The sequence below is a fragment of the Oryctolagus cuniculus genome, chromosome 1 (assembly GCF_051225735.1).
Source record: "Oryctolagus cuniculus isolate XC-2025 breed Fujian yellow rabbit chromosome 1, ASM5122573v1, whole genome shotgun sequence".
NCBI classification, from domain to species: Eukaryota; Metazoa; Chordata; class Mammalia; order Lagomorpha; family Leporidae; genus Oryctolagus; species Oryctolagus cuniculus.
Window position 1 is genome coordinate 230,891,156 of NC_142867.1, and position 20,777 is coordinate 230,911,932.

General features: G+C 57.0%; 1 protein-coding gene across 24 annotated transcripts in view; it reads left to right on the forward strand.

Moving 5' to 3' along the window:
• Window positions 1-20,777, forward strand: part of RALGPS1 (Ral GEF with PH domain and SH3 binding motif 1) — a 264,237-nt gene that overhangs the window by 83,835 nt on the left and 159,625 nt on the right. For all 24 annotated transcript variants that reach the window (XR_016225247.1, XR_016225248.1, XM_017350051.4 and 21 more), the window contains one exon: window positions 19,798-19,881. Coding sequence is in view for 22 of the 24 variants with exons in the window: in XM_017350051.4 (XP_017205540.2) it covers window positions 19,798-19,881 (84 nt within the window). In the remaining 2 variants the exon portion in view is untranslated. The remainder of the gene's footprint in view (window positions 1-19,797; window positions 19,882-20,777) is intronic.

The window sequence follows — 20,777 nt, forward strand, 5'->3', positions numbered from 1 at the left end:
GGCACTTGCTGGCCTTGTCAGTGGGCATCAGCAGCGGGGGTTTGGGGCCCACTGCTGTCTTCCGGCTTCTCAAGAAGGTTGGTTGACTGCCCGTCAGGTGTCGTGTGTCAGGAGCGTGTCTTCCTCCCAGCTCCGTGCACAGTAGCCATCTTCACAGCCGTGTGTGTTGGACTGCACGCCGGCGGGCATCGCTCTAACCACCTTACACCAGTCAACTCACAGAATCCCCGCAACCTTCACGCAAGTTGGGCAGTTCTGTTGTCTTGGTTTTCACATGAGGAGACTGAGGCCAAGAGAGGTAGTCAGGCCGCGCGCGGTCGTAGGCCTGATTGGCGAGGAGTCCCCGCCGCCTGCTCCCTCCACAGTGGAAACTGCCTTCCCCAGGCTAGGCCGCGGCAGGGTCCAGGCTGTAGTCTGTATTGCAATCTTTTGGGCACAATTTGGGTTTGTTTTGTTTTTCTTCAGGAAGCTGGTATTAATTTTTGTACACAAGAGAGAGGGAGGGAGGAGAAAATTAAAAATGTTTCTCATTTACGTATAATCTGACATACATCATGCTTGGAACCTCACCCAGCCCTGTTAGTCATCTTTTACTGGGGGAGAGCCTGTAGCTTCCGTTGTTCCCAAAGGGTCCCGGGACCAAAGCCAGGGACCACATCAAGTGTGGCTTTGTCCCCTCAGTGCTCGGCGTGGCGCTGGGCACACAGTGTTTGTTCAGTAAATCTTCATCCACTCAGTGAATAAAAAGGGACTGTGCTTAAAGTGTAAGCCTCGTTTATCTGGAAAACTTCCTTTTTTAAAATTTTTTTTTGACAGGCAGAGTGGACAATGAGAGAGAGAGAGAGACAGAGAGGAAGGTCTTCCTTTACCGTTGGTTCACCCTCCAGTGGCCGCTGAGGCCGGCGCACTGCGCTGATCCGAAGCCAGGAGCCAGGTGCTTCTCCTGGTCTCCCATGGGGTGCAGGGCCCAAGCACTTGGGCCATCCTCCACTGCACTCCCGGGCCACAGCAGAGAGCTGGCCTGGAAGAGGGGCAACTGGGACAGAATCCGGCACCCTGACCGGGACTAGAACCCGGTGTGCCGGCGCCGCAGGCGGAGGATTAGCCTTCTGAGCCACGGCGCCGTCCTGGAAAACTTCCTTTTTCGAAACAGTTCATTTCCTGGGGTAGGTGTTTGACACAGCGCTTGGGTCGCTGCTGAGGCTGCCAGCATCCGCGTGCCTGCTTTGAGTCCTGGCTGCTGTGCTTCCGATCCAGCTTCCGGCTTGTGGGCAGCCTGGGAGGCGGCAGGTGACGGCTCAAGTACTTGGGTCCCTGCCACCCACGTGGGAGACCTGAGTGCATTCCTGGCTCCTGGCTTCAGCACGGCTCAGCCCTGGCGGGCATCTGGGGAGCGAACCAGCACATGCAAGATCTCTTTTGTCTGTCTCCGTCTCTCTGCCTTTCAAATAAAATGAAAATAAATATTTTTTCTAAAAAGACTCTTTGCTTTAAGCCCCACCCCCTTCACTTCCTGCTGGTTGATAGAAGGTAACATTGCTTCAGTTGGCAGCTTGGTGCAGCCCCTCTGCCCAAGTGCTTACCTGGTGGCTTCCTGCGTCACAGTGTGCGTGAACCAGGGTACAGCAGAGCTGGGTGTAAGATTCTGCTCCGCACAAACAGTGACATCTGGGCAGCTCACGTAACAAGCTCCAAGTCTTGTTAGCTGCCCTGTCAGGTCGTGGTGATCCTAGGACCTGCAGGGTTGGGGCACTGAGGGGATTTGTGTGCTAATGAGCATAATCAGTGCTCAGCTGACGGTTGCTGTGTGTGTCCTTCTCTTCCTCTTCTTCCTCCCTCTTTGTTGCCATCATCGTCACTGCCCAGGTGGCTCTGAGCTGTGCGTAGGCGGGGCTTGAATCCTGAATCCTGGTCCTGTGGATCGGGGAAGGCCGGCCTGCTCTCTAGGTCTGAGCAAGCTCCTGGAGGCATCCTCCCTTCTGCCACAGAGGCCCTTTCCTTTTCTTTCTTTTTTTTTTTTCCTTAAGATTTATTTATTTATTTATTTGAAAGTCAGAGTTACACAGAGAGTGAGAGAGAGAGAGAGGTCTTCCATCCGCTGGTTCACTCCCCAGATGGCCGCAATGTGGCCGGAGCTGTGCCAATCCGAAGCCAGGAGCTTCTTCCGGGTCTCCCACACGGGTGCAGGGGCCCAAGGACTTGGACCATCCTCCAGTGCTTCCCCAGGACATAGCAGAGCACTGGATTGGAAGTGGAGCAGCCGGATCTCGAACCGGTGCCCATACGGGATGCCGGAACTTCAGGCGGCAGCTTTACCCGCTACACCACAGCGCCGGCCCCTCTTTCTTTCTTTCTTTGAGTTACAGGAAAGAGAAGTAGAGAGAGGACAGAGAGAGTGAGAGTAAGAGAGAGAGAGAGAGAGAGAGAGAGAGAGAGAGAGAGCACGCGCTTCCATCCGTTGGTTGACTTTGCAAATGGCTGCAGCAGCAGGGCCTGGGCCAGACTGCAGGCGGGAGCCAGGAGCTTCCTCTGAGTCTTCTGTTGGGTGCAGGGGCCTAAGCACTGAGGCCGTCTCCCACTGCTTTCCCAGGTGATTAGCAGGGAGCTGGATTGGGAGTGGAGCAGCTGGGACTCGAACTGGCACCCCTGGTGCTGCAGGTGGCGGCTTTACTTGCTGCACCACAGCACCGGCACAGAGGCTGTTTTCCACGGTAACACAGCGAGCTGGATGTGTCTCTGCAGGTTCCTCCTGCAGAATCTGCCACACAGAGTGTTATGGAACCACGTAGGTGTCGCTGAAAGGGGCACATGGCAGTCACACTGGCATTCCCAGTAGGCACTGTAAACTTCGCTGTTTCTAGAACCCTCACCTCTGCCCATCACCATGGGCCCCTTGCATGATCCTGGCCCCTGCCAGCTCTTTGTCCCCTCTTGTCCTTTGTTCTGATGGCTTGGGGACCAGGCACTTCCCTTCCCTGTGTGCAGTTCAGCTCTGCCTGTGCCCACTGCTCACTGTGCAGCCTCAGACAGGGCACTCAGTGGGACAGAGCACCTCCATCCAACAGGACCACCCCCACTGACAGTTATGTGGGTACGGAGCCCCCCTTTCTGAGGGGAGGAGTCCGGTTGTTACTGTTCATGGTCACAGATGCCTTTCTTGGCGTTCGTTTGGTCCACGTCCTAGGAAAGACAAGTCGGCAGGTGAAATCTGAAGGGGTTGCGGGAACAGACCGCCCAGGTTCACACGTGGGCGTTGCTGCTCGCTGCCGTGTGGCCCTGGGCAAGTGGCTTCATGCTGTGAGTCCCTGAGCGTAGGAGTCAGGCCAGCTTTCCCCCTCGTGACAGCTGCCACTGTCCGCTTCACACCCTGGAGGAAGCGTGCCCCGTGTTTTCCTGTGGGCTGGGCTCTGTTTTGTCCTCTGCCCCGCCTGCGTCCCTGGAAGATGGAGCCCGCAGCCCCGAGTTGGCTGACTCTCCTGGAGGGGGGCAAGCAGGCAGCGCCGTGCACCAGCAGTGTGGTCCCTGGTCCCTGGCTGCTGGCTGCTGGCTCCTCCAAGGAGGTCCCTGGATTCCTGTTTGTGTCATGATTCCCTAGGAGCAGAGCTTCCCAGGACCTCGCTTCCCCTCCTCCGTTCCTTCTCTGGGGACAGGAGGTCAGGTTAGCAGGGGACCGGGTGAGGCAGGTTGTGTTGTTTTAGCAAGCAGGAGGGGCTCAGGCCAGCTTGGCCAAGATGGGAATTTGCTGTCAGCCTAGGGGATGTCTCATGGAAGCCAGAGGTGAGGAGAGGCTGGCGTCAGGGCCTGGACACTGGGCCAGACTCCAGTCCCTCATCCCTCGCCTCCCTCACCCCTCTTCTCCTGCTTCCTCTGACTCCTTGGTCCACAGACAGGGTGCAGGGCACCACCCTAGAGTCCCATTTTTTTTTTTATTTTTTTTATTTTTTTTTTATTTTTTTTTTATTTTTTTGACAGGCAGAGCGGACAGTGAGAGAGAGAGACAGAGAGAAAGGTCTTCCTTTGCCGTTGGTTCACCCTCCAATGGCCGCCGCGGCCGGCGCGCTGCGGCCGGCGCACCGCGCTGATCCGATGGCAGGAGCCAGGAGCCAGGTGCTTTTCCTGGTCTCCCATGGGGTGCAGGGCCCAAGCACCTGGGCCATCCTCCACTGCACTCCCTGGCCACAGCAGAGGGCTGGCCTGGAAGAGGGGCAACCGGGACAGAATCCGGCGCCCCGACCGGGACTAGAACCCGGTGTGCCGGCGCCGCTAGGCGGAGGATTAGCCTAGTAGAGTCCCATTTTTTACTCTCTCCATATTGATTCGAGATTCCTTCACCATCCGGTGGGGGTCAGGTGCATGTCATTCAAAATGACGGCCCGGATCTCAGTCCTGTGATGGGTGAGGGGGAGGTGCAGTGCCCAGGGAAGAGGGGACGGTCAAGAGCTGGCCAGGTGCCCCGCACTGACCAGGAGTGGAGAACCAGTGTCCTCGTGTCACTTGCCTCTTGGGGCCCTCCGGCTCTGAGAGCCCTGTCTCCTCTAGTCAGTGCCACGTGCTTGTGTTATGCAGGTTTCTGAGCATGGCTAAGGAGGTGGTGGCAGGACCTGAGCGAGTGCCGGCTCCTGCAGCCACGGGTGCCTTGGTTGCCCGTGGCCTGGGTCACATGCACGGGCACTTGGCTCTGAGGAAGTGAGCTTTACCCAGCTCTTGGGACTTAAGAAAGACGTCCTTATGTGGGAGCTCCCGTTGCGTTCTTCTGCTTCTGCCTGTGGGCACTGGTGTGCTGACTCCTTGTGGTTGCAGGCGGCCTCTGGGAGGGGGGATCCCAGACAGCCAGGGGCTGGTCTGGGCCATCTGGGTTCCGGGGAGGCTCCCCTAGACCTCCTCAGGGGTGGAAGGAGGCCCAGAGCCACCACAGTCCCTTCCTCCTAGGTGGCCATGGTGGTGTGGCCCGGACAGGGCTCTGCTTGGCTGGCAGTGAGGGGTTGGCCCTGGTGGCCAGGATGTGTGTGTATCCCAGACCACGAGCCCGTTTTGAGTGGAAAGACCTTTCCTGTGGACTCTCAGAATTTGGTGGGATGCGTTAGACAGATTACATATCCAACTAGAAAATGTGCCGTGTAAATCCTTCGTTTATATCTGGCTGGTATTTAAAAAGCCATTTTGATAGCTTCCCACTCAGTGCATGCCTGTTTTCAATCGAGACAGCTAGGCTGACTCTCCCTCCTACCCAAAGATGTTTAATCAATAAATACTTTTTAATAGGATTTTGCATGCTGGGATCTAGGCTGAGTGTCAGAGTGAGGACATGAGTTTGTATGCAAAGGGAAGGGTAGCAGGCGGTCGCTGCCGGCGCCTGGCCTCCCCCCGCCAGCGGGCCTGTAAATACTTGGGGTTGCCTCCCTGGCAGTCAGCAGGGGCGGGGAGAAGCCAGATGGCTTCACGATCCACAAACGCAAGCCCCAGACGCGCCCCGAAGTCGCCCGTGTTTGCCTGTCGTTACAAAGAGCCCGTGTTGTTTGCCCTCCGACTAGACGGGCGGGCAAGCAGGCAGGGCCCACCACGGGGTGTGGGGCCCGCGAAGCCCCGACTCTCTGGGAAGCGAGTTGAAAGCGGAGTTTTTAATTTACGGCTGGAGATTGTTTCTGTCTCCCGAGGGTAGGTATTGAAAGTTTGAATCATAAGATTCAGCCTGACTTTTCCTTCGGTGGAAAATATGAGCTTCTTGGATAAAGCCAACTCATGAAATAGTTGCGATCGCTCGTCGGGTTTTAGTGTTTTAGTTTTCCCTTCTACATTGTGGGGAAACCCGGTGGGGGGAAGGAAAGCCCCTCAAAGTGTCGCGCCAGACCCTTCCTTCCTTGTGCTCGGTCCTCGCCCATTTCCTGTTGGAGCTGGAGCCCTCGGGGCCCGAGCTGAGGCCCCTGCCTGAGCCTCCCGGGGTGTGTTTCAGACCCCAGGTGACCCTGCAAGGCGCCTGTGAGGCTGTGGGAGCTTGAAGCCCGAGTGGGCCTGGGGGAGACCGACGGGCCAGGGCCAGCGGTCCAAGGCCTCTGAGTGCGGTCACGCGTGTCAAGTAATCAGAGGAGAAGTCCTCCATGTGATCTTCCCCGGGCATTCCCAGGGCCTGGCTGGGATGGGGGCTCTGGGTCCGTGCTGTGCTGTGCACACTGGCCAGGGGCTCCCTGCCCGCTGTCTCGGGGGGCCCAAGGGTGAATGAGTCGTCCTTGGTCTCATGGGAAAGGTAAGAGATTTAGCTCAGTGATCACAAGGACCACAGTGAAGAGGTTAGGCTGAGGACTTTCTCGTCAGTACGTGTGAGGCCACTGGGAAGAAAGTGGCCACACACGGGACCAGGGAGCAGATGAGCTTGGCCGGAGCAACGGAACGGGGAAGGGCTCTGTGGAAAGTGAGACTGGAGCGCAGGGTGGGCCCTCTGCAGGCCACAGTGCCGTGCCCGGTGCCCTCAGCTTCCCCGAGGGTACCAGCAGGGAGAGGGAGCAGTGGCTCCTGAGAGCTGTGCTTCTGATTGGGAGGCTGAACAGGCAGGGATGTCTGGAGGTTCCACAGCCACACCGGGGCATCCTCCCAGGGACTCCTCTCCCATGTGCTCTGCCTCTGGTCCATCCCAGCCCTGATCCCTCTCTGTGCCCCCTGCCCAGCAGGCCTCTCTACCCCGATGCCCACCCACCCATGGTTTTAATGTCTCCCTGCACATCCCCGTGCCCATCAGAATCTCCTGTGGTTCCCTGTGCCCTGGGCTCAGCACCAAGTCTCTAAGCTGGATTTGCAACCAGGTGAGGGCTGGCTGTCCTCCCTTCCAACCCTCCCGGGGCTTCGTGGCTTCGCCCACCTTGGCCTCCTATCGGGTCCTTGAAGCTGCTCCCGGGCCCACGTGCTGCTGCTGTCTGCCTGGCACGCCCACCTTCTTCCCCTCTCACCACAGTCCGCACTTGCCCTGTGCACTTGGTAGGGAGCATCACCGGGGCCCTGCCTTGTCCCTGAGTAGCTGCTGTGACTGGTGCGGGTGCTGGGCACAGAGTTGAAGAGCTGAGAAGGTGGGAAAAGTGGGCCAGGCCCCAGGTTGACAACAAAGCCACGGTCTCACTCCCTGCCTCAGAAGCTGCGGAAGGCGGTGTCTGCTGACCGAAAGGCCTCTGCACACTTCTCCCTAAGGCTCCCTGTGTGGATCGGGCATCCGGGGGGCTGGTGTTTCCTCTCAGCCTTTCAGGAAAGGAAATGACATTTCTGCAAGAGCCATTGGCCTATCGCCAGCCGTAGGCAGCGTGCGCGTCTGCGGGTGTTCCGCCATGCAGCCCGCGCTGGGTTTGTCAGAAGAGTGGCATTGTTGTGGCCCAGCAGGTCAAGCTGCCGCCTGTGATTCTGCATCCCATGTGAGCACCGGTTCAAGTCCCGGCTGCTCCACTTCCAGTTCAGCTCCCTGCTAATGTCCTGGGAAAGCAGTGAAGAATGGTCCAAGTGTTTGGGCCTCGGCTATCCATGTGGGAGACCTGGATGAAGCTCTTAGTTCCTGGCTCCTGGCTTTGGCCTGGCTCAGTCCTGGCCATTGTGGCTCTTTGAGAGAGTGAACCAGTGGATGGAAGACCTCTCTCTGTCTCTCCTTTTCTGTCTCTGTAACTCTCCCTTTCAAATAAATAAATCAGAAAAAACTAGAGACGTGTGATATTGTGTGCAGGAGTCCTGCTCTGTGTGGCGAGTTCAGACTGCTTGTCATCAAAAAGCAAGTTAGTGGGATGAGGATAAGGCTCCAGGCTGCAGTGCCGGCCCAGACCATCATCCTGACAGATGGAGACGTGGAGACATCCCGACGTCCCCGCTGCAGTCACCCGTGGGGAAGTCAGGCCGTAGCCTGAAAAGATAGATTTTGGATTTGTTGAGTTAAATAAAACGTTAAGTTTAATTTTACCTGTTGCTTACTTCTTTTTATTAGTGTGGCTATTAGGACAGCTAAAGCGTGTGCCTTGCATCGTATCTCTGTGGGAAAGGAGCTCGGGGCCCCCTCGGCTCGAGCTTCGTGAGAGAATGAAGGCCGGTGCCCGGAGGCCAGTGTGTGTAAGGAGTGCACCTGCCTCTGGTTCTGATGAGGAACCTGCTTGAGAAAGGCCACCCCACCTGCTGATTCTAGCTTTGACTCGAAGCCTGTGCTCCTCTCTTAGTAGTGCAGTGTGGCTGTTGGTTTGACACGGGTGTTGCCAAGCTTCCAAGTTCTTCTTTTTTTTCCTACTAAAAATCTCAGGTAAATGTTACCATTTCAGTCTCCTTCGTGGAGGTCATGCCACTTTTTTTCTCCTCTGAATCACTGATGTGCTTCTTTGCGCACTGACGTTAGCTGACAACTTGTATTTCTGAGACAAACCTGTGTGCCTTGGGAATCCTTCCCCTCGTGGTGGTGTCCTGGGAAAAGTAATTTAGCACAGGAGATCCGAGTTCCTGGGAAAGTCTTGTGTCCGTGCAGCCTGAGGGCTACCTTCCCCAGTGTCTCACACGCTCATGGAGCAGGAAGGGTCCGGATGGTCACATGGAGAAGGCGGTGTGGACGCGGGGTCGGAGGGTGTGTCTTCCTGTGAAGCGGGTGCTCGCAGAAATTCCCTGTCGTGCTTCCCAGCGTGCTCAGGCCGAGCTCACGATGGGGGAGGATCAGGATGGAGACTGCAGGGTGCTGAGCCAGGCTTAAATCACGGCGGAGAGTGAGCCCGATGTAGAAAACCAGAGCAGTGAACTGAGGAGCCAGCTACCATTGCCTCCTGGATCTAACTCGAGGACGCCTGGGGGCTGTCCCCAGGCAGCGGCGTGTGTGTGTCCAGGGCTGGATCTAACTCGAGGACGCCTGGGGGCTGTCCCCAGGCGGCGGCGTGTGTGTGCCCAGGGCTGGATCTAACTCGAGGACGCTTGGGGGCTGTCCCCAGGCGGCGGCGTGTGTGTGTCCAGGGCTGGATCTAACTCGAGGACGCTCGGGGGCTGTCCCCAGGTGGCGGCGTGTGTGTGTGTCCAGGGGTTCTGAGAGGCAGGGCAGGGCACAGGTGAGAAAGTGATTGTAGTTTACCAGGGCCAAAGGCCATGATGAAACCACAGGCACGGTGTGGACTCCCTGGGGACAGTGTGGGCACACTCAGACGGGTGGGTGTCCTGTGCGTGTGAGTGTGGGAGCCTCCCCTGCCTGGAGCTGGAGGTACTCTGTGAGGAGGGTCCTGGCTCCGGAGACCCACAGGCCTCCGCTTCATCCTGGCTCTCACGTTGGTTATGTCTGGGGACTGTACATTACCTCTCAATAAGCTTTTGTTTCTCCCTCTGCAGGATGGGGCGGCGGCAGCCTCTGTTGTGTGGGCACTGTGCTACTGTTACTGTTACTACAGACCAAAATGCATTGTCCAACTGTGTATTGTCCAGGTTTCTATAATGAATAGGTGCCAGGTCACTAAGCAAGCAAGGTCTTACCTGTTTTTTTTTAAAAGAGATTTATTGTATGATTTGAAATGCAGAGTTACAGATGGGGCGAGTGGGGAGAGAGAGAGAATGAGCTTCCATTGACTGACTCACTCCCTAGATAGCTGCAATGGCTGGGGCTGTGCCAGGAGTCTGGAACTCCACCCAGGTCTCCCATGTGGGTGCAGGGGACCCAGCACTTGGGCCATCTTCTGCTGCTTTCCCAAGCGTATTAGCAGGGAGCTGGATCAGAAGTGGAGCAGCTGGGACTTGAACTGGCTGGTGCTCGTATGGCATGCTGGCGTGGCATCACAGTGCTGGCCCTCGAAGTGTATCTTGTTAAAAAGGGAGCATCTCAATGCTGCATTTGGAAAAAAACACTGCCCAGAATATGGACAAAGGGAAGGGAGAAGTCTCCAAGGCAAGAGTGGGGATGAACTGCTGGGGGCTGCTCTCTGCTCTGTTGATCGGGCCTCTGTCCTGGAGCCAGGGAGACTGTCCTTAGAGCTGCCCTTGGCCACTGCCCTATGTTGACAGCTGGTTCTAATTGTGTGGAGCCACACAGCGCTAGGGCTGGAGGGGGATGTTTTGGGAAATTTGCATCATATTCATGACCCCAGCCCCGGTACATGTTCTCCAAGCTGAAGCAGCCATGGCTGTGCCGAGCTGTTATCCTACATGAACGCCTGTGCCTGAGCAGAGGAGAGTGGAGCCCTGCCCGGGCTCCCCCTACACACCTCTTCCCCGGAAGGCCTTTGTCCTCAGGGCTCACTTCTTTTTTTTTTTTTTAAATTTTATTTTTTTTATTTATTTTTTTTTTTGACAGGCAGAGTGGACAGTGAGAGAGAGAGACAGAGAGAAAGGTCTTCCTTTGCCGTTGGTTCACCCTCCAATGGCCGCCGCGGCCGGCGCGCTGTGGCCGGCGCACCGCGCTGATCCGATGGCAGGAGCCAGGAGCCAGGTGCTTCTCCTGGTCTCCCATGGGGTGCAGGGCCCAAGCACCTGGGCCATCCTCCCCTGCACTCCCTGGCCACAGCAGAGAGCTGGCCTGGAAGAGGGGCAACCGGGACAGAATCCGGCACCCCGACCGGGACTAGAACCCGGTGTGCCGGCGCCGCAAGGCGGAGGATTAGCCTAGTGAGCCGCGGCGCCGGCCCTGGGCTCACTTCTTATCCCTGTGGTTTGCATGGCCAGGGGTCCTGAGGCCCAAGTGAGGCCTTCTGTTCTCACCCCCCTTGTCCACACGCAGGCACTGACAGGTGTTTATTTCACATCACTCAGGGGCTGGCTGTCACGGGAGATCCCACAGAACCTCACGGCAGGGCTTGTGGGGTTGGCCCACTCTGCCACTCTCTCCTCGCTTGAGAAACCTGCCCAGCTTTGCGGGTTGGGGAGTTGGGGCGCTGCCTCTGCTCACTCCTGCTTGCCTCCCCATCCTGCTCCCCTCCAAAAAAGGAGCCAAAAGGGAAATGCCGTCTCTGCCTGTGGGGCTGCAGCCTCCACCCCGTCTGTCCCTGCACCCCTCCTCCCGCTGTCCCCAGACTCAGTCATCTCCAGCGTGTGCTCCACCTTGCAGTCCTCAGAGATGCCATGATGGTCCTGGCGTGGGTTTGCCTGTGTTCCTCCTCTGCTGGGCACCCCACTCACCAGACCCCTGCAGAGTGAGCTCCTGGCTCATCCGCGTCTCCACTGCACGCCGGGTGCCATCCAGGCCTCCGGATCAGCCCCTCTGACCGTCCCTCCCTTCATCCTGATTAGTATTTTTCCGGAGGATTTATCATAATCTGACCCATCCCAGGCTTTTTTCTCTGAGTTCCCTCCTGTAGAACGAAGCTGCGGAAGTGCAGGCGCGTGTTTGCTCGTTCACTGCTGTTCCCTAACACGCGCTCTCACTTTGGTAGGTCACGGACGTGGCCGTGCTTCATGAGCCACCAATTCCATTGTTCTTCCCTCGTCTCTTCCTCCTCTTCTTGTGTCCTCTCTCCTCTCGCCCCCTTCTTCCATCATCATCATCAACCAAGAAAGACCCAAAGCTACCACAGCCCAGCGGCTGCCACTCAGAAGCTGAATCTAGGAGATACCTTTTAGGGCCCAGGCCTTGGGAAACAGCAGGGAAGTGCACTTGTCCCCACTGAGCAGAGCCCGAGCTCAGGGCCTTGTCCGAGCCGCCTCGCCTCGGAGCTGCCCCAGCACAGCCCCGGCTCCCGGGCGCCCTTAATCCGGCTCTCGCTCCTTCCCGTCACCCCTCCGCCTCCTCCTGTCCTTCCTGTCCTCCGTCCTTCTTCCCTCGCCTCCCTTCCCTCCTCTCCTTCCTTGTTTCACTGCCGCTGTTTTGTTCCACAAAGCACTTAGGGCAGCTCATGGCAGGGGCCCTCCTGCTGCCCCGTCCTCTGTGGCTCCCCGGGAGTCACATGTGCCTGCTTCTGGCCTCCCAGTCTCTCCCTGCGGCACGTGGGTCTCTAAGCCCAGCAGGTCCCGATTTCCAGTCTGTCGAGAGGTAGCGAGCGCTTGTGGCCCTGGGAAAACTGCCTGTTATTAGTAAGCAGGTTATGACTTTATAAAACCTGGGTGTATTTTGGAGTGTGTACTCAACTGTTAAAATTTAATTTTGGAGGGTTTACAATGTGTAATATGTCATTTACTAAATCTTTCTCAAAGTCCTCCTGTCCATGATAATCAGCGTGGAAGAGCTTATGAAGGGAAACCTTGATCCCTTACCCCAGTCGCCTCCCTGAAGGTAAACGCCACTGTGTTTTCTTTGGAGTTTTCCTTGGTGCCCTGAAACCTCTGCTTCTTGCTTCATCAGCTCCGTCCAGCGTCTCTCAGCTATTTGCTTACTACGCTTTTCCTCCCCTGCTCCACGTCGCACCTCCTGCGCCTTCCACGTGAACAGACTGAAGCCCGGAACGTTCGCATGTTCCGCGGGGAGACCAGGGCTGCCACAGTCTTCCTCAGGTGGCCTTGAAAGCGGAAAAGCACCAGGCAGCATCCGTTCTTGCTGGGGTACGTGGCTTGGTGCAGGCCACATGAGTGCAGATCCATCCATTGCTGTTGTGGTACGTGGCTTAGTGCAGGCCACATGAGGGTAGATTCATCCATTGCTGTTGTGGTACGTGGCTTAGTGCAGGCCACATGAGGGTAGATCCATCCATTGCTGTTGTGGTACGTGACTTAGTGCAGGCCACATGAGGGTAGATCCATCCATTGCTGTTGTGGTACGTGGCTTAGTGCAGGCCACATGAGTGCAGATCCATCCATTGCTGTTGTGGTACGTGGCTTAGTGCAGGCCACATGAGGGTAGATTCATCCATTGTTGTTGTGGTACGTGGCTTAGTGCAGGCCACATGTGGACAAGGCCCATCAGTTATTGCTGTGGTACGTGACTTCCCGAGTGCAGGCCACACGTGTGCAGGTGTATCTGTTGTCCCCTTGGTGCGTGACTTAGTGTGGGATGGATTCTATCCTCTACTGACCCTCAACCATTCCAAAGGTCAGGTCAAGGACTGTAGGTTCTCCTTCCTTTCAGCCTATCAATTGCAAGCATATACAGATATTAAAATAGATAAAATTTACATGTGTGAGACATTTATAGTTATATACAAATGTTAAAATGGATGGGGCCCATGGTGCTGGCGCTGTGGCGCAGTGAGTTAAAGCCCTGGCCTACAGTGCTGGCATCCCATATGTGGACTGGTTTGAGTCCCAGCTGCTCCTCTTCTGATCCAGTTCTCTGCTATGGCCTGGGAAAGCAGTAGGAGATGGCCCATGCTCTTGGGCCCCTGCACCCACGTGGGAGACCCAGAAGAAGCTCCTGGCTCCTGGCTTCGGATTGGCGCAGCTCTGGCCATTGCGGCCATCTGGGGAGTGAACCAGCAGATGGAAGCCCTCTCTCTGTTTCTGCCTCTCTGTAACTCTGTTTTTCAAATAAATAAAATAATCTTTCAAAAAAAAAAAAATAGATGGGGCCCAATGCTGTGGCTCAGCAGGCTAAGCTTCAGCCTGCAACGCCAGCATCCCACATCACAGCACCCATTCGAGTCCTGGCTGCTTCGCTTCTAATCCAGCTCCTTGCTAGTGGTCTGGGAAAGCAGCAGCAGATGGTCCGAGTACTTGGGCCTCTGCCATCTACATGGGAGATCTGAGTGATGTTCCCAGCTCCTTGCTTTAGCCTGGCCCAGCTGAGCCCTACCCATCATGGCCATTTGGGGAATGAACCAATAAATGGAAGATGTCTCTCTGTCTCTCTACCTCTCTCTCTGTCACTGCCCTTCAAATAAACAAAAGTAAATATTTTTTAAAAAAAATAGGTAATATTTAAGTGTATGTTAAGTATATACTATCTGAATTTACTTACATTTATATAGTGCACATACATGTATACAAACAGAAATCCCTCAGCTTTAGTTATTCCTGGAGTTTGTAGTTGCCTTTTCTCTCCCACCATTAACTTTTTGTCCTTAACTTCTTCTTTTTCAAAATTTTTATTGGTGGGGTGGCAATGTGGCATAATGGATAAAGCCGCCGCCTGCGGTGCCAGCATCCCATATGGACACTGGTTCAAGTCCTGCCTGCAGATGGAAGATACCTCTCTCTCTCTTAAAGATTTATTTATTTATTTGAAAGAGTTACACAGGGAGAGGAGAGGCAGAGAGAGAGAGAGAAGCCTTCCATCTGCTGGTTCACTCCCCAATTAGCTGCAACGGCCCGAGCTGTGCTGATCTGAAGCCAGGAGCCAGGAGCTTCTTCCTGGCATCCAATGAGGGTGCAGAGGCCCAAGCACTTGGGCCATCTTCCACTGCTTTCCCACAGCAGAGAGCTGGATCGGAAGTGGAGCAGCCGGGACTAGAACCTGAGACCACATGGGACACCGGCGCTTCAGGCCAGGGTGTTAACCCACTGCACCACAGTGCTGGCCCTGATCTCTCTCTATTTCTCTGTCATTCTGCCTTTTAAATAGAGAAATAAAGCTTGAAATTAAAAAAAAATTTTTTTTTGAAGCGGGGACAGGGGCAAGAGAGAAGGAGAGGAGGAGAGGAGAGGAGAGGGGAGGGGAGGGGAGGGGAGGGGAGGGGAGGGGAGGGGAGGGGAGAGGAGAGGAGAGGAGAGGAGAGGAGAGGAGAGGAGAGGAGAGGAGAGGAGAGGAGAGGAGAGGAGAGGAGAGGAAACAGAGACAGTAAGATCTCCCATTCAATCCTCCGCTAATAACAGGAGGTTTTATTACTGAGGCCGCTCTCCGGATGAGGAAGGTCAGGTGCTGGGTTAAGTGACGTGGCCAGGCTTGCGCAGCTGGAGAGTGGGCCCTGGGACGGCGGGGGTCGGCGAGTGTCGGCGAGTGTCTGACCTCCCCGCTGTCTCACTCCATGGCCTCTCTTTATGAAACTCTGTGCCCTCAGCTCACCTTTTCTTTTTTTAAAGATATATTTATTTATTTGAAAGGCAGAGAGAGAGAGAGAGAGAGGGAGGGAGGGAGGGAGGGAGGGAGGAAGGGAGGAGAGGTCTAACATCCACTGGTTCACTCCCCAAATGGCTGCAATGGCCAGAGCTGGGCTGATCCAAAGTGAGGAGCCAGGAGCTTCTTCCAGGTCTCCCACGTGTGTGCAGGGCCCAAGGACTTGGGCCATCTTCTGTTGATTTCCCAGGCATAGCAGAGAGCTGGATCGGAAGTGGAGCAGCCAGGATGTGAACCGGCACCCACATATGCTTGCACTGCAGGTGGTAACTTTACCCACTACGCCACAGCACTGGCCCCGCAGCTCACTCTGATACCAGAGCCAGCCCCGTGCCAGGCCCCGGATGGGAGGCTCCCATAGGGACTCTGACACAAACCCCACCCCCGCACAACAGGAGGGTGTGGGTGTCGGGCACCCTAGTGATGATGACTCCTTGCGGACAACAAGGACTGGAAGCATACAGTCTCTGTATGATCTGCCTGTTGGTAACCCTGTCGTCAGTCTAGGCCCTGGAATGCCTCAGTGAGAGCCCACCCCATCCCCCTCGTCCTGCCTTGGCCACCAGTTCTTCTGCAGCTGGCTCCAGTGTGAACCCAGCGGCCATTTCCTCCTCCCAGGGGAGCAGCGGGAGGATGTGGGGAGCAGCGGGAGGATGTGGAGGGAGGACCAGCAAGAGGCTGCTGTAGAACGTGCTGGGGACGTGGCGGCGCTGGCCACTGCCCGCCTGGTGGCAGCCCCAGGATCTGACTCAGTGGCTCCTCTGTGCAGTGCTGTGTTTTCCACGTGGACGGTTAGAGGAACGTGATTTGGAGCACACAGCGGTCAGAATTAATCACACGTGTGGAAAGGACTGTGCGTTGGCGCCAGCTTCCAACGGCCTGGCCGCCGTGGGGGTCTTCCGGGAGGGCGTGTCACCACTGCCCAGGTTCCGTTTTCCAGGGCTGACCTCATTGAGCCCAGGCGCAGTCAGGGTCGGGCGTTTCTGAGGCCCCTGAGCACGGAGCCGGCAGCCGGTGGGGCAGCCTCCTGGCCCCAAGAAGCTTCCGGTGAGCTGCAGCCAGTGTTGACTTTTGCAGTCACCACGGTATGCGTGCCGGTGGGGTATAAGACCAACTTGGTTTTGTGCCAGTTAGGGAATGTTTTTCCCATTGACAGTGTGTTTGTAATAAACGTTCTCCTCTGTCAGAGTGAGCGTCCCAATGAATCACAAGCTGTTTGTCTAAGTCATCTGCCGCTCAGGCCTTCTTTTGGTTCTGGGCCTGCTGATTGCAAGGTGCCTGTGGGATGCCAAGGAAGGTGTGGTCAGGGGGTAGCTGGACCCCTGGCCTGCAGCTTAGGACAGAAACACAGGCTGGATGTAGGTACGTGGGTGGAACCACGGCCCGGGAGAAATACGGATGTAGAAGATGACCCTGGGCAGATTTTGGTGGGGGTTGGGAGGATGTGCCGGAAAAGCAAAGAACAGCTGAACAGTGAGACCAAGAGCGAGGGCCTGGGAGGTGGGCAGACAGCCAGGACGCAGCGTGCAGAGGCCGGGACAGAGGCACAGACTCAGCCTAGGTGCGGGTGGGCGGCCCCGGGCTGCTGGCTTCCTCGTCGGGAAGTGGTGGGCAGAGGAAAGAGCGGCTTCGGGGCAGGGAAGGTCGGGGAGAGGGAGGTGAGCTCTTGAGCTTCACCTTGGAGGAGAAGTGGCGCGTGCAGCCGGCGGAGACGGGCGTGCGCGGTGTTTGATCAAGGCGTCAGTGGTCACCGTCGTTACTGGGAGAGGAAGACTCTGGAGATGTGGGGTCAGAAGAGGCTCTGGAGCAGAGGCTGAGGCGTGGGAAGGGGCCCCGGGGCAGGCGGGCCCTGGAGGCAGGAGGGTCTGCCTTCCATTAAAGCCGGAGGGGAGGCACAGGATGCGGGAGATTCATCAGTGTGGTGGCAGGAAGTGTTCTTCTCACGGCTTCTGTTTTCCCCGGCAAGCCCGGGAACGTCCACGTGACAGGGAGAGGCGAAGAGGCCGGCAGAGGACTGTGCAGGCTCCGATCTCTCTGCACGTCCAGGACCTCAGCCCGGAACTCAGGGCCAAGGCTGGCCTGGGCAAGACAGGGCCCCGGCTCCCTAGGGAAGCTCACAGGCTCACCCAGGGAACAGAGCCACCGGGCTGCGTGGGTCTCAGCCCAAAGCCCGGTCTCCCTTCTCTGGTCCATTTTAACTTAATTGCAGTCAGATCCGTTCTGTAGTGTGGACCTTTTGCAGGCATTAGTGACTGGAAGAGTTTTGTTCTATTACTTCACATTTTCCAAACCCACTCCACACAGATGGAATCTCTTGTAATCCTGTAAGGCCAAACACAGAAGCGGAACAGCGCCAAGAGGCTGGGCCCAGAGCTCGGTTCCTGCAGAGAGGACGGGCTTGTTTCTCCTGGCATCGCGAGAATCCTTTCTGTGCGGAGCGTGGGCGGCTGCAGCGCCGAGGGACGCTCCTACTGCACCCATTCAGCCGGTGCTGCCAGGCACCTGCCCCCCCGCCTGCTGCCGCGGCCTCCTGGCCTCCTGTCCTCGGTGATGGAGCCCAGAGAGGGAACTGGCCTGGGACTTGTCAGCAAGCCGTGACAGGGGCGCGGATTCAAAGCGAGCGCTTTTGGTGCCAAGTCCTTTGCTCCCTCGGTTTAATCAAGGCACCTCGCAAACATAATATTTCACTCCGCTGAGCTCTTAATTTTAACTGTGACGTGTTTTCCATCGCAGGAGCTCCCCTAGGGAGTTGTCAGAACCCGACAACTACACCTTGAAGTTTTTGAGTCAGAGTCTTAGAAGTGTTCAAATCAAATAAACCCAGGGCAGATGTTTTAAGTATGACCAGCTTTCATTCCTGCCCGCATGACATCAGCGAGGTGGACGAGAAGCAGTCATCGGTTCTGTTGATGATTCAAGATGGCAGCTAGGTGTGGGAAAAGAGAGGCCGCATGCACTGTCTTTGATGGCCTTCATCACCCACCTGCCACGCTGGGCGCTCTGCCCGCTTCCCCGACTATCAGACCCACTCTCAGTGGGAAGTGGGAGTTCCGAGAAGATAAGCTCCTGCAGCCCACCGTGGGCAGCCACGGTCTGAGCCAGGCTGCGAACCTGTGGGGTTCTCCCCGCCTCGCCGTCCCTGAAGAGGGCTTTCCTGAGCCACTGAGGTGTGGCGCTGACACCCCAGACACACCGCTAATGGCCCTGCTGCCTGTTAAACGTCTCAGGAGAAACACAGACTGGGCCACACTCATGCCTCACTCCTCAATGACTGCTTCATGAAGTGGGTTTCCTGTTTGGTTACAGTCATGGTTTTCCAGGCCTGGCATGGGGACCCACAGGGTGAGAGGCCTTTGCCCTCACAGACAGACATTAGAGGGGCAATATCCAAACTTCCAGAAAGACCCAAGGGTCTGTTTGGGGGAGGGGTGCTTAGCAAATCGGAGCCGCCAAATATGTGTTTGAGATGAAACAAATTGGCATTTTCAGAACGAGGAGGATCATACGAAACAGGTAAATGCTGCATCTCTAGGAGTTTGAGTGCCTTTGGGGGAAGCAGTGGAACCACGATATCCATGCAGGAGGACGGGGTGCCGAGACTTCCAGGAGGTGACGCACAGAGCCTCGTCCAGTGCCCGCTGTGCAGTGGCCGCGTCAGTAAATAGTACAGCTGTTACTGCTGTGTGGCACCAGAGTCACAGGCCGTGAGCCCTGGCAGGGTCAGCCACGAGGTCGGCGATGGCCTGGGCACGAGCAGGCCGCCAGGGAGAGCAGCTGCATTGGTGAGCTCCGGCATGCGCACCCACGTCCAGCTCGTTTGACCCTGGAGCCAGGGCTGCCCTTTGCCCTCTGTCTGGGTCTCACACTGGGTCCCACACTGGGTCCTGAGATGCACTGGACAGCCCGGCACTTCAGACTTCACTGCCCAGCCAACAGTTCTTGTCATCGTCCATACTTACTACACCCGCCACCCACCCCTCGCGCCCCCTGCCTGTTGGATCCCTGGCAGCTGACTCTCGCTAAAGATCTTAGAGAAGTGTCAGGTGTGTCACAAAGAAAGCCTGGTGAGAGATGAAAGGAGGTCTTCTCCCTCTGGGGGAGAGGAGTCTGGAATCTACTGCCTCTCCTGCATTCTCCTGTCCCTGGCCAAGGAGCTGGGCCTCTGAGCACGGCTTTTTCTCGGCGCATTCATGCATCCCGTGTAATCCCACTGGGCTGCTCCTGTTTCTGCAGCTTGCGTCCCTGGGGCGGGAGCCAGCTTCCCTGACAGGTACAGTTTAGGTCATGTGACTCTTCAGACCATGATGCTAAACTTGCTGGAGGAGGGGCGGGCTCAGGAACAGGGTGTTAAAGGAACCTTGCCTTCTGCTGCCTTTCGGGCATATGAGAGAGGGGCGTCCTGATTCCTGGAGTCAGGCAGGAATGCAAGATGACTCCAGGCGCCTGTGGTTGCAGAGGGCTTGGACTCCAGGAAGGGAGGAGGTCGTGTGGTCATGAGCTAGGTTTCATGGAGGTTAGCCCCACGCTCTGGAGTCACATCCGAAGGGGATGAGTCGCGCTGGTTCAGGCACTCATGGCCCTCGGACAGCCTGCCTGTGAGCAAGGACTTCCGGGCCCAGAGAGGCTGGCAGAGTGGCATTGTGGGGACTAAGAATATTTCGGCAGAGACATCTGGGAAATGTGACTCAGCCCGCGGTCAGGAGTTTCCACGTTTTCCCCACCCTTGGTCCAGGGCGCACCTGCACCTTCACACCCCCTTTCCTCTGGAGAGCAGGAGCAGACTCCTCTCCTGGGAGGGCCAAGGCCTCAGTCCTTCCCCAGCCCGTGCCCACCTGCCACTCAGATGCCCCCGGCGTATTCTGCATCCTGATTGGAATCGCTGTTGAAATGGAGTCTGTGCTTCCTAGGAACTGGCCAGCTGTGGATGGAGTAAGAAGGAGAAACATAGCCTCGCCCCCAATGTCGTGGCCTTTACCCGGAGGTTTAACCAGGTAAGCAACACCCCTTGCCTGTGTCGGTGGGACTAGCAGTCTGTTGTCCCCTGTCCTGGTGGGAGCCCTGCCGCGGTCCACTCCGAGGCGTGTGGTCCTGGGCCCAAACCTCGCTTCTGGGGTGCGCCACCTCCATCTCCTTGTTTCACCAAGCGGGTGGATCGGGTGTGCTTTTCTGTGTTTGTGTTGCTGGAGGAGCTTCCTCTTCCGTGGGCGTAGCCAGGTGCTCGGTGAAGCCCGCGTGGCGGGTCTGTGCTCAGTGAAGCCCGCGTGGTGGGTCTGTGCTCTGTGAAGCCCGCGTGGCGGGTCTGTGCTCTGTGAAGCCCGCGTGGCGGGTCTGTGCTCGGTGAAGCCCGCGTGGTGGGTCTGGGCCACCCACATCCTGTGCTTCTGCTCCCACTCCAGCTCCGCCGTCTCGGCCTTCGTTCTTTCGCCGCCGGCACCGATTCTCTCCCAGGCCCCTGCACATTCTGTCTTCTCAGCCCAGGATTCTTCCTCCCCGCTCAGCTCCCAATCAGATCTCAGCCCGAATGTCCTCGGGGGGCCTCCCCGGGAGCCCCTGCCTGGGGGAGGTCTCCGTGCCACACGCAGCTCATACATCCTCGCTTCCTCGCCATGTGGTCCCTGCCTCCCTTGCCAGTCCAGGAGCTGCACGAGTGCCTGTCTCACGCGCCACTGTGTCCCCCACTCAGCACCTCCGCTCACCCTGTGTCAGGGGTGAGCCACGTGCAGTCTTCCCCAGCCCACGCCCACCTCCTGCTTAGACGCCCCCGATGTATTTTGCATCCCGATTGGAATCACTGTTGAAACAGACTCTGTGCTTCTTGGATCAGCTTCTTTGAATCCTGAGGGTTTGGTCACTGGCCCCCTGGTGCTCCAGGCTGGAGGATCCTTGT